The sequence below is a fragment of the Tupaia chinensis genome, unplaced genomic scaffold, assembly GCF_000334495.1.
Source record: "Tupaia chinensis unplaced genomic scaffold, TupChi_1.0 Scaffold000248_1, whole genome shotgun sequence".
Lineage (NCBI taxonomy): Eukaryota > Metazoa > Chordata > Mammalia > Scandentia > Tupaiidae > Tupaia > Tupaia belangeri.
In genome coordinates, this window is record NW_006159726.1 from 4,317,212 (window position 1) to 4,328,983 (window position 11,772).

An 11,772-nucleotide genomic window follows, 5' to 3' on the forward strand; every position below is an offset into this window, starting at 1 on the left:
CTGAAGTTCCAGACCTAGTAACTTGAAAAAGACACTGAGTGTTTGTGCATACCTGACCAAGGTCCCAAGAGGTAAATGGAGGAAAAGGGATTGCCAACCCCACTGGTGGGGGTAGAGTGCTTTTTCACTTTCTCTCCTCCTGTCTTACCTGTCTCTCTCTGGTGAGCATACACACCGTATAGCTTTTTTTTTTTTAATAGGGAAATTTAAATTGAGTAAATGTTATTTTGTAATCTACAGACTTTGTTCCAGTTTCATCAGTCAGCCTGATATTATCATTTATTACAAAAATAAAAACAAAAGGGACCAGCAGATGGCACAATGTTACCGTTGCTAGACTCCCATGTAGTCGACTGTGGTTCGAGTCCATGGCTTAAAACTCACACCAGGCACATGTATATGTATGCCCAAGACCCCAAGAGAAGAATGAAGGAGACAGGATTGCAGTGTGGCCATCCCCCCTGAGGGGGTTGATTTCTTGCTTTCTGTTTCTCTAGCAAGTACATGTGCACTATAGCAAAAATCTCTCTCAAGCAAACAAGCAAAAACATAAAGGACCAGCAGAAGGCATAACGGTTACATTTCTGGACTCCCATATAGTTGACCGTGGTTCCAGTCCCAGACCCAGCAACTTAAAACTCAAGCCAGGTGCATGTATTTGAATGCCCAAGATCCCAAGAGGAGAATAGAGGCAAAGGGATTGTGCCGTGACCATCCCCCTGGGGGTGATTTCTCACTCTCTGTCTCTGGTGAAAGTATGTCTCAAAAAAAAAAAAAAAAAAGAAAAGAAAAAGAAAAAAGAAAGACCATGTACATTTAGCTGCTATATTGCTTTAGTCTCCTTAATCACTCTAATCTAGAACTGCAATTGAAGACTACAGGCCAGTTAGTTTCTAGAGTGCTCCTCTGTTTCGGTTTGTCCAGTATTGCCTCATAGTAATCCAGTTCTGTACTTCGGCAGGAATACAGTAGTGTGGCTGACTTCTCAGAGCATTGGCTATGGATTAGTCCCGTTACTAACTATTAACTTTGCTAGTTTCTGCCAGGTTTCTCCCTGTAAAATTGCTATTTCCCCTTTGTAATTAATAAATATCGTATTGGAAGATTACTTTGAGATGATATGAATATCCTATCACTTTTGAAACTTTCACCTACTAGTTAGCAACCCTGATGATTCTTACTTGAACTAGTTAGAGTGATAAAAACTGCCAAGTGGTGGTTTTTCTAATGCCAGCGTTTCTTCTACATTCCATTGGTTTTCTGCTTAAAGAAAAGCTCTTCCTTCTTCCTCATTCATTTGTTTGCTTGTTTGCTTTTTTATTTATATCAGCATTGACTCAGTGATTCTTACATTACTCAGTGGTCAAACAGTATCTTGACTGGACAAACCTTGTGAGATATTTCTCGAGGATAAGGATAAGAACCACAAAGAAATCTTTTTTGTTTGTTTGTTTGTTTTTGGAGAGGTTTTTGCTATAGGGCACACGCACTTACCAGAAAGACAGAAAGAGACAGAAAGTGAGAAATCACCGCCCAGGGGGTTGACCACACCACAATCTCTTCTCCTCCATTCTCCTCTCGGTATCTTGGGCATACATGTACATGTGCCCGGCGTGAGTTTAGGCCGCCGGGTCTGGGATTCAAACTATAATCGACTACATGGGAATCCAGCGACATAACCATTATGCCATCTGCTGGTCCCAAAACCACAAGGAAATCTTAAACAGAATGCAGTGATCTTAACAATGTTAATATTTTTAAAACTCTCTTTCTCTCCCTCTTCCACACAGACACAGACACACACATACACACACACACACACACACACACATATTCTGAAAGACAAAGCAAAAGAGTAATTATGTTACTATAATTAGGTAACAAGACTATTTTCCAAATCAAAAGTTAAAACATTTTAATTGGGGCTAACAGGTGGCATGGTGGTTAAGGCGCTGGATTCCTACATGGCTGACTGTGGATTTAATCCTGGACTTGGAGGCTTGAGTATCCAAAATCCGTGGAGAAGAATGGAGGAGAAGGGACTATGGCATGGCCATCCCCTTTAGGGGATGATTTCTCACTTTTCCTCTCTCTCTTTCTCTTTCTCTCTGCCTCTCTCCAGTGAACATATGCACCCTATGGCAAAATACCTTTAAAAAATAGCAACAAAACCTTGAATTGAGTAGGAAGAAACAATATGAATTTGTGATTTTTCTACTTTTTTTTACAGAATTATTTTGCTTAACTTTATTTATTTGTTTAATTTGACCAGAAAGAGACAGAGTGGGATGGGGGAGTGAGAAAGCAAGCTGCCAGGTCTGGGACTCGAACCACAGTCAGCCATATGGGAGTCCAGTGACCTCAACCACCATGCCACCTGCCAGCCCCAAATATTTATTTTTTTGTTTTTTGTTTTTTGTTTCTTTAACTACACTTTAGTAGTAAAAGCAAGATGGATCAGTGGTTGGGTAGAAAAATGATTTATAGATATTTGATGTAACAAAATGTTAATTGTAGAATCTAGGTGATGCATATATGACTATTTACTGTACGATTTTTTTTTTCCCAGAAAGTGCATGCACTTGCTAGGGAGAGAGAGAGAAAGTACCCCCCCCATGGGTTAAAGTCATGCCACAGTCCCTTTTCCCCCATTTCTCCATCCCATCAGAATCCTAAGCACATACTCACATGTGACTGGCCTGTTTTTCAAGCTGCCAGGACCAGAATTTGAAGCATGGTCAAACATGTGGGCATGGCTTCCCAAACTACTATGCTACAGAGCCTGCCCTACTCCACAGTGATTTAAATTTTCTGTATGTTTGATGATTTTCATAATAAAGTATTGAAAACCTTTATTTGGGGATCCCTCATTTTGGATTTAGGCATCCATGGCCACTAACATCAGTCAGTGAATCTTATAATGATGGGTCAGGCAGACAAATCCTGTACCCATTGCTTAATCATGCCACTAAAAGTAGAACAGCCAGACATTATATTTCTTCCTGATGAAAACATCAGGAAGTATACCACTTACAAAATATTAGTGCTAGGGACCAGCAGTTAGCGTAATGGTTATGTTGCTGGACTCCCATGTAGTTGACCACAATTCCCGTTCCAGACCCGGTGGCTTAAAACTCACTCCAGGCACATGTGCATGTGTGCCCAGGATCCCGAGAGGAGGAGAAGGGATTGCGGCATGGCCATTCCCCCTGGGAGGTGATTTCTCGTTTTCTGTCTGTCTGGCAAGCGCACGCACCCTATAGCAAAAAAACAAACAAACAAACAAAAAAACAAAACAAAAAAAACTCTCCAAAAAATATTAGTGCTAAAACTATAATCATATTTGACTCTAACTAGGATTCTAGATCTAACTAAAAACTTATCAGAAATACAAAAGAAGGAACATATTAAATGTGGGTACCATGAGCCATGTCCAAATTATGGAGGATTCCACAAGGTTAATTACCTATTAGGTTGTCGGGGAAGTCATGATGTATCTTTCTATGTTTTTCTATGCAAAAATGTGTCATGACTTTCCCAACGACCCATAGTATCCTAACAAATCAGTGGCATGAGCATTGGGAAAATGGGGACAAAGCAGAGGGATCTGTTATAGAGTAAGAGAGACTTAAGAGACATAACTAGCAAGAGCAATGTGCAGACCTTAGATCCTATTTTGAACTAACCAACTGTAAAAGGACATTTTTGAGGCAGTCAAGAAAAATTGAATGTAGATGATATTAAAGGATTACTGATCACTTTATTGGGTGTGATTATGATATTATATTTTAAGCCTGTTGTGAAATGATATGAATTGTTTTAAAATATTTATGCAAGGGACCAGCAGGTGGCTTGGTGGTTAAGGCACTGGATTCCCACATGGCCGAGTTTGAGTCCCAGACCTGGCGGCTTGAAACTCACACTGGTCATACATGCATGTGTGCCCAGAATCCTAGGAGGAGAATGGAGAAGGGATTACGGTGTGGCCATCCCCCCTAGAAAGTTATTCCTCACTTTCCTTCTCTGCCTCTCCAGAGAGCGCATATGCCTATATTAAAAACCTTTGTTACAGAGTTACAAACAAAATTATAACAAATATTTTGAAAGTTATCTTTTAAATTGTTTTTTGAAATTTTGGAAGTTGTTTATTAACTGTCAAGAACTACAGAGTATGAGTAAAAATTGTTTGATATGTAAGGTAAATATTTGTGGAAAAACGTAAATAGATATTTTTTAAATATAAAATAAATTAAACAAAAAAAAACTGATAGGAATAGGTGAAGCAAGAATGGCAGAACACCAATAATTGTTAAAGTTGGGTGATAGGTACATGGAGGTTTATTAATCTTTTGTCTCCACTTATGAATGTTCAAAAAGGAACTTCCTCAGATTAGCAGGTGACGGTGGACTGGACTCCCACTTGGCCAACTGTGGTTCAAGTCTTGGACTTGGCAGCTTGCTTTCTCTTTCTCTCTCTCTCTCATCAAACTAAAAAATAAATAAATGAAATAACTCTTTAAAAAAAGAAACTTCCTCAGCTTCACATTCTCTTCCAGCTATATCACATTTTGCCATTCCTTGTGCAGTAAAACTTTGAAAGACATCTGCATTTACTGTCCTTATGTCGTGTCTTCCCATTGTCTCCTAAACCTAATCCAACAAGAAATTTGGTCTCCATCATGCCACCATAACCACTCTTATCAAGGTCACCAGTAACTTCAAAGCTGTCACATCTACTCATCAGTTCTTCATTCTCATTTTGAAAGTCCTTAGAAATATTGATAACAAATCTTTCTCAAAAAAGTTTCCTCACTTGGCATCAGGACAGAAAACTCTGTTTCACTGTCTAGGCACTGTTTCTTTACTAGATTGTTGTCATCTTCTTGACCATGAACATTGATGTGTACCAGGGGCTCAGTTTCCCAACCTCTTCTCTTCTCTGTCAGTAGTCATTCCCTAAGCAATTTCATTCATTTCCTTGGCTATCAGTGCCTTCAATATCATGCCAGTTTCCACATTTATATCTCTAACCCCAGCCTCCCCTCCACTCCATCTTATAGATTTTATGTTCAGTATTTATGAAATACTCAATCCCCCTTACAAACTCCTCCCCCAGTGTTCCCTATTTTGGTAAATAGAATCATCATTTTCACTCACTCAGAACAAAAAACCTAGCTGTCACACTTGACATTTCTCTGTCTCTCACCCATCTCTAAGCAACATATTCTGTGAGCTTGACCTTCAGAACATAAGCTGAATTTGTCCACTTCTTGCCATCTCTGCTGCTTCTTATTTTTTCTTTTCTTTTTTTGCTATAGGGCACTTACACTTGCCAAAGAGGGACAGAGAGACAGAAAGCAAGAAATCACCCCCTGTGGGGGGATGGCCACACTGCAAACCCTTCTCCTCCATTCTCCTCCTGGGATCTTGGGCATGCACGCACACATGCCTGGCATGAGTTTCAAGCCACCGGATCCGGTACTTGAACCACGGTTGACTATGTGGGAGTCCAGCGACGTAACCATTATGCCATCCATGGGTCTCCCTCACCATCTTTGTTTCTATCACTGTAGTCCAAGTTACCATCTCCCCTTGCCTGGACAACTGCATAGCCTCCGAACTGTTATCCTTTCTTCCACTCTTATGTTCCTACAATCTCCTATATATAGCAGCCAAAGAGATCCTTTCAAAACCTAAAACTTACTATATTTGCTTTCCTGCTCGAAACTTTCTAGTGGCTCCCCATCTCACTCAGTATCAAACCCAAAGTTTTGACCATGGCTTCAAGGCCTTAGATGATAAGGACTGTTGACTATCTCTCGAATCACATTTCCTACCACTCTACCCCTTGCTCATTCCTTTCCAGACAATCCAGTTTCCTTCTTACTCTAAACATACCGACCCTCCTCCTGCCTCTGGACCTTTGTATTGACTTGTCATCCCCACCTAGAACTTCAGATACTACCCCCCTTTAGGAGGCCTTCTGTGACCCTCCTAACTAAAGTATCAGCTCCCTAATCCCTAAACCTACAATACTATCTCCTCACCAGCTTAATTTTAACCTCATAACACTTACCACTATCTGACTATAAATTCTATTCATTTGTATTTACAGATTTCTTTGTTTATTTTCTATCTTAACTTCAATTTTTATGATTTGTCTCCCATAAGAATTTACTGAGAAAGACTGAAACCACACTGGTAAGACTTATATAGATTTCAGTGTAACATTAAGTATATATAGTTAACAACTGTGAGGGCTATCCTTTGTGGTTCTGATTTAAGCTTCTACTTCTCCTTCCTAAGAAGATGGTAAAAATGCTTCCACAGGCATGATCAGGAGGATGATGTTGAGGTCTCATTTATATTTTCTTTCTTTCTTTTATTTTTAAAGAATTACTTACTGATTTAATTTTTTTTTTTATTTGACCAGAGAGAGAAAGGGAAAGTGAGAAAGCAAGCCTCCAGATCCAGGACTTAAAGTTGGCCATGTGGGAGTCCAGCACCTTAACCACCACACCACCTGCAGGCCCCCTCCTTTGTATTTTCTTCTGCGTCATGCCCATCCTTTCTAGGCTTGCTCATTTGCTAAATTCCACACTAGAATCACACATAGGGTATTGCTTCCACATTCAATCTGTTATCATCCACCTGTCTCTGAACTAACTAGAGTTCTTCTGAGAGCAGTCCTTCTCTGTTATTTCTGTAGAGGTGACTCTTCTTGCTGCTTTGCGTCATGCCGGCGTTCCCTCACTATTCAGTTTTACACGTGCATTTCCTCTCTTCTTGCTTTTTCTTGATCTCATAAACTCATGCACACTAGTCTGTGTGGGTTTATCTTTCTTTATGCCAGGCTCTATGGTGAGGATCTTTAAAGGTCTTACAACAGAAAGAATAGTTTTCTAAATTGAACCCTGTTGCTCTCATTGTGCAGGGTAAGGGTCCCTCACATTTCTGTATATCCTCTTCAAACGTTTCTCTGAGCACACCCACCTCAGTTTTAGTAAACAGGTTTATTTCTTTTATACCCACTATCACAGTCCCTAAAACTGAACCAAGTCTGAGTCATTTTATGAATGAGAAAGTATAGGAGAAAATTATTATTGTTTTCTTTTTTTGAGAGAGAGTTTTTCCTATAGGGCACGTGAGCTCACCAGAGAGACAGAGCAAGACAGAGAGGCAGAGGCAGAAAGGAAGAAATCACACCCCCCCCCAGGGGAATGGCCACACCACAATCCCTTCTCCTCCATTCTCCTCTCGGGATCTTGGGCATGCATGCACATGCACCTGGCATGAGTGGCATGAGTTTTAAGCCACCAGGTCTGGGACCTGAACCCCAGTCAACTAAATGGGAGTCTGCAACGTAACCATTATACCATCTGCTGGTCGTCCCCGCAAAAAAATTTTCTTTCAGGCCTGACCGACTCATTTTCACTAGCCCATGTTTTGAGGCATGGTAGTCATATCAGGGAGTATAGTATTTGTGCAGAGACCCAAGGTCCCTGAAAGAGACAGTTGCTGAAGCACAAGGTTCTACAAAGAAACCATCATTGTTCTACAAAGAAACGTTTGTTGTTCCCACAAAGCATGTGATACTTAGGGAGCAGTGTTCCGGCAGGCTACCTCTTGGGGAGTTTGTCTTTGCACTGGACTAGAGGCCGACCGAGTGGTCTCATTTCCTCCTTATCCTCTCCCACTTCCTACTCCCACAGAGAAGACAGGCAGGTCCAGAGGAGAGACATGCCCAGGAAGAACGCTGAAGTCCCTGGGAACAAAGTTCAATTAGAGTCATGAAATCCGACCCATCCATTAGTACTCTTAATGGTGGAATGAATAAAGGAAAGAGGATAGGGGAATGTAGACAAAGGACAGGCCCTTGGCATCCCCCAGATGCCAAAATATTTATAGTGGCTCTGTAGGTGAAGTCACAGGCTGCAGGAAACATTTTGTCAAGCAGTGTAAACTATATTCTTTTTAAACAGATTCAGATTGTCACTCAAAGGAAGAGAATACTGTATGGAAAGGCAGAAACCGTATCTGTTTCTAGGATATTCGTGCTTTCTGAGTAATTCTAGCACTATACTGTAATCTCGAAAGCAAATAATTCCTGAAAACAAACATTTGCTGAAACAGGTAAATCTTTGGAGGAGTCAGCCGGAAGTGAGAATAGGACAAATCATTTAAGCATTCGATAATTCTGAAGTTTTTAATGTGTTATTATAGTGTCATGTTATTTAGCTTTGTGTAAATCAAATTGTTTGTCTTCAAGTAATCCTTATCTTTGGATTTGTTTTTGTGTTTGTCTGTTTTTCTTTTCAGCCCCACTGTGTTCTCCTCGCCTCAAAAGAAAACTCAGCACCTGTTAAACTTGGGGGCTTTGGGGTAGCTATTCAATTAGGGGAGTCTGGACTTGTAGCTGGAGGTAAGACCACTTTTTCAAAAATTTCCTTCAAAACCGGGTCACTTTTAGGCTTGTTTAAAACTTTAAATATTAGCCCAGCCTCAGTGTTTCATATCCTGTTTCACCCAACCCTACCCTCAAAAAAGCGCCACCAAATCAAATCTTATGGGAGTTTTCGATTTAGTAACTGTAGTCGTAGTTAGAATTTTAGTCCCTTAAAAATAGACTTTGTGTGTCTCCAACATTTAACAGACAAGAGGCCCTACATAAAGAGATTAAAACAGTGTTTGAAGAAGATATGTGGGACATAGTGATTTTTAAAGTTGAACTGGCAAAAAGACAAATCTAAAATGTGTGGACTAGACACTCCAAGGTTTACATCTATAGCTAATTTTTAATTTCATGCTGCTTGATTTCATACTTTTTCCATTTATCAAGGAATCCTGCTCAAGCCATCTATCTGTGTATTCACAAAGTGCAGACAGATGCGATGGTGGGCTGATTTTATTATTAACCAAAGCAAAACATAATTTTAAAACTCCCATGCCAAAATAAGAAGAAAAGTTAACATAGAAACTTTCTCCGCCAGTGCACAACGGTGGATGCTAATTACAGATTCAAGTATTTGGTTTTATATTTATTCCTTTCAGTGCACTAGGTCAGAATACTTGGCCTGCTTTTAGTTCCATTCCTCAGTTTTGCAAATTCCATAGTTCTCCATGCTACAAACATCAGACTTTTAGTGCTTTCTCTTGTATCTTCCCAGTTACTGGAAGAAAGAGGAAAAGTATGAAACACGTCAGCAGAACCTTTTTAAACCTATCACTTTCAAGAGTTTATTTCAGTTCACTACTCAGGAGGCTGAGGCAGAAGGATCACAGTCATGGCCAGCGTGGGGCCCATAGCGAGGCGCTGTCTGAGAGCTGAGTGTGGTGGTGATCTCTGCCTGTAGTCCCAGCTACTTGAGAGTCTGAGGCAAGAGGATCACGACATAGCAAGACTCATGCCTGAAACCACATACACCCCCACATACCACAGGAAAAAAAAAAAAAAACACTTAAAAATAAGTCATTTTTTAAAGTTAAAATATCTGGCAGGTGATGGTAAAACATAAATGGGTTTCCTCACCACATTTCATAACTGATTTTAGTGATCAAAAAGGAAAAAATACACACACATGAAAAAAAACCTTATCTAAAGGACAAAAAAGATGACTGCTAAACTGTGTGTACTTGATTGTGGTACACTCATAATTTTGCTGGGGCCAAGAGGTACCTGTTCAGTAGGCCTGTGCAGTACGGTGTAGACCTTTTCATGTACTGTACTGTAAACCTGATACTGTAAACATGCTGTAATAATGTCTCATATGGAAACTAGACAAAACGCTGGGTCACCACCAAGCCGTAGCTCTTAAAAATGTTTTTAGTTAAACATTGAAAGAGGGGGGAAATAAAAGGTTTTCCCCCAGAGCATCATGTGTGAGCCTGCAATGACCAGACCATTCTTTCTTCTTAATTATGAGTAACCCTGAGATCACCTCCTAGAACTAGTTTTAATCTTTAGCTGCAGTGGCTACATTGCCATATATATATGCCATACATATATCATACATTGCACATACCCTCGGATTCCTACAGTTTGGTCCCCCCTCCTACCTACCCTTTTGAAGTATGATAAGTTAACAAATTAGTGACCTGCACAAAGTGAGAAACAGCTATTTAATCTCTTGCCAGACATTGCCCCTTTCGGAGGAATGCTGTAAAAAGTCCTTGCTGTCCCAGCAGACAATCAACTTACAGGGTCCGCCCCCCCCAGGTTTCTGTTTTGTTTTGTTCACTTTCTATTAGGTTGTCGGAAAAGTCATGCTTATTTTTCTATGCAAAAATATGTTATGACTTTTCCAACAACCAGGTAATTAACTTTTGAAAAAATTCTAGATGTATTAGAAGCTCCTGAGCCAGGCCATGGCCTGGTGCTTAAGGCAGCTGGATCCCATGCAGTTCAAGTCACTGACTCAGAACCTTGAGAAACATGCCACACATGTGTGCATGCATACCCAAAAGGAGGGTGAGATGGAGCAGAAGAGATTGTGGCATGACCATCTCCCATGCGGGGGCGCTTTCTCTCTTTCTGTCTCTTTCTGGTGAGTGCATGCGTCCTCTGGCAACAAAATTTTTTAAAGGAGAGAGGGTTTTTCTCAGTACAGTTTGGTCCCCTCCCAGCTGCCCTCTTTAGTAGGACGAGTTAACACGTTGGTGACCTGCACAACGCGAGGCACAGCTATTTAATCTCTTGCCAGATGTCGCCCCTCGGAGCGATGCTGTACAGGTCTCCGTCAAAAGTCCTTGCTGTCTCAGCAGCCAATCAACTTCTAGTTTATTTTTTTTCTGGGTTTTTGTTTTATTTTGTTTTCTTTCTAATCGAGGTGTGAAAAAGTTCTAGGTTCAGTTGAAGTTCCTGATGAAGAAACACAATTGAGATTTTTTCAGTGATAAAATCTGCATATTTGTATTTCAACAATGTAGCTAAAACTTGATGTAAATTCCTCCTTTTTTGGCTTAATGAATAGCATTTATTTAGTGTAAAATGTTTATATGTTCCATGTATTAAGAGTAAATGTACATTAAATTTTGGAATGAATAAATAAAATGAAATACCACATACATACAACAACAACAACCAAAAAATATAACAATAAAATAAATGCGTTTTTACAATTCAAATATCTGGGGCCAGCCAGGTGGAATGGTTGTTAAGGTGGCTGGATCCCACATAGCAGACTGCATGGTTAGAGTCCCACACCTAGCGACTTGAAAAACATGCCAGGAACTTGTGCATACATGCCACAAATCCTGAGAGGAGAGTGGAAAAGGGACTATGGTGTGAGTGTTCTCCCTGGGAGGAGGCTGCTTTCTCACTTTCTCTTCCTCTCTCTTCTCTCTCCAGCAAGTATATAATGTCCTATAGTAAACTATCTCCCAGAAATAATTAAATGCCTATAAGAAAACAAAAAAAAAAAAAAAAAAAATCAAATATCTGACAGATGAGAAATACCAAAATAATAATCTGTTACACAGGTGTTTCCATTTAAATTATTTCATTAACTTGATGTACCTGGAGCGTCAAGCAGTAAAAACATAAATCATCATCTAAAAATGAGCCATAGGTCATAGTTGTATTCTTTAAATCATCTTTTACTACATTGCCCTCTAAAATTAAATTGCTTAAATTTTCTTCAATTTGTGCATTCTTTTTCAGCCAGTCATTTCCAGTAATATGCAAGACTGCAAGTTGAGTATAGTTTCAAAGAATGCTGATTTCTACTCCCCCCCCCATTTACATTTTTCTTTTTTTTTTTTTTGGAGAGATTT

General features: G+C 39.9%; 1 protein-coding gene across 12 annotated transcripts in view; it reads left to right on the forward strand.

Annotated features, from left to right (window-relative positions):
- The window catches only part of CASK (calcium/calmodulin dependent serine protein kinase), a 465,298-nt gene that overhangs the window by 304,920 nt on the left and 148,606 nt on the right, over window positions 1–11,772 (forward strand). For all 12 annotated transcript variants that reach the window (XM_027772014.1, XM_027772015.1, XM_027772020.1 and 9 more), the window contains one exon: window positions 8,320–8,422. In XM_027772014.1, the coding sequence (XP_027627815.1) occupies window positions 8,320–8,422 (103 nt within the window). The remainder of the gene's footprint in view (window positions 1–8,319; window positions 8,423–11,772) is intronic.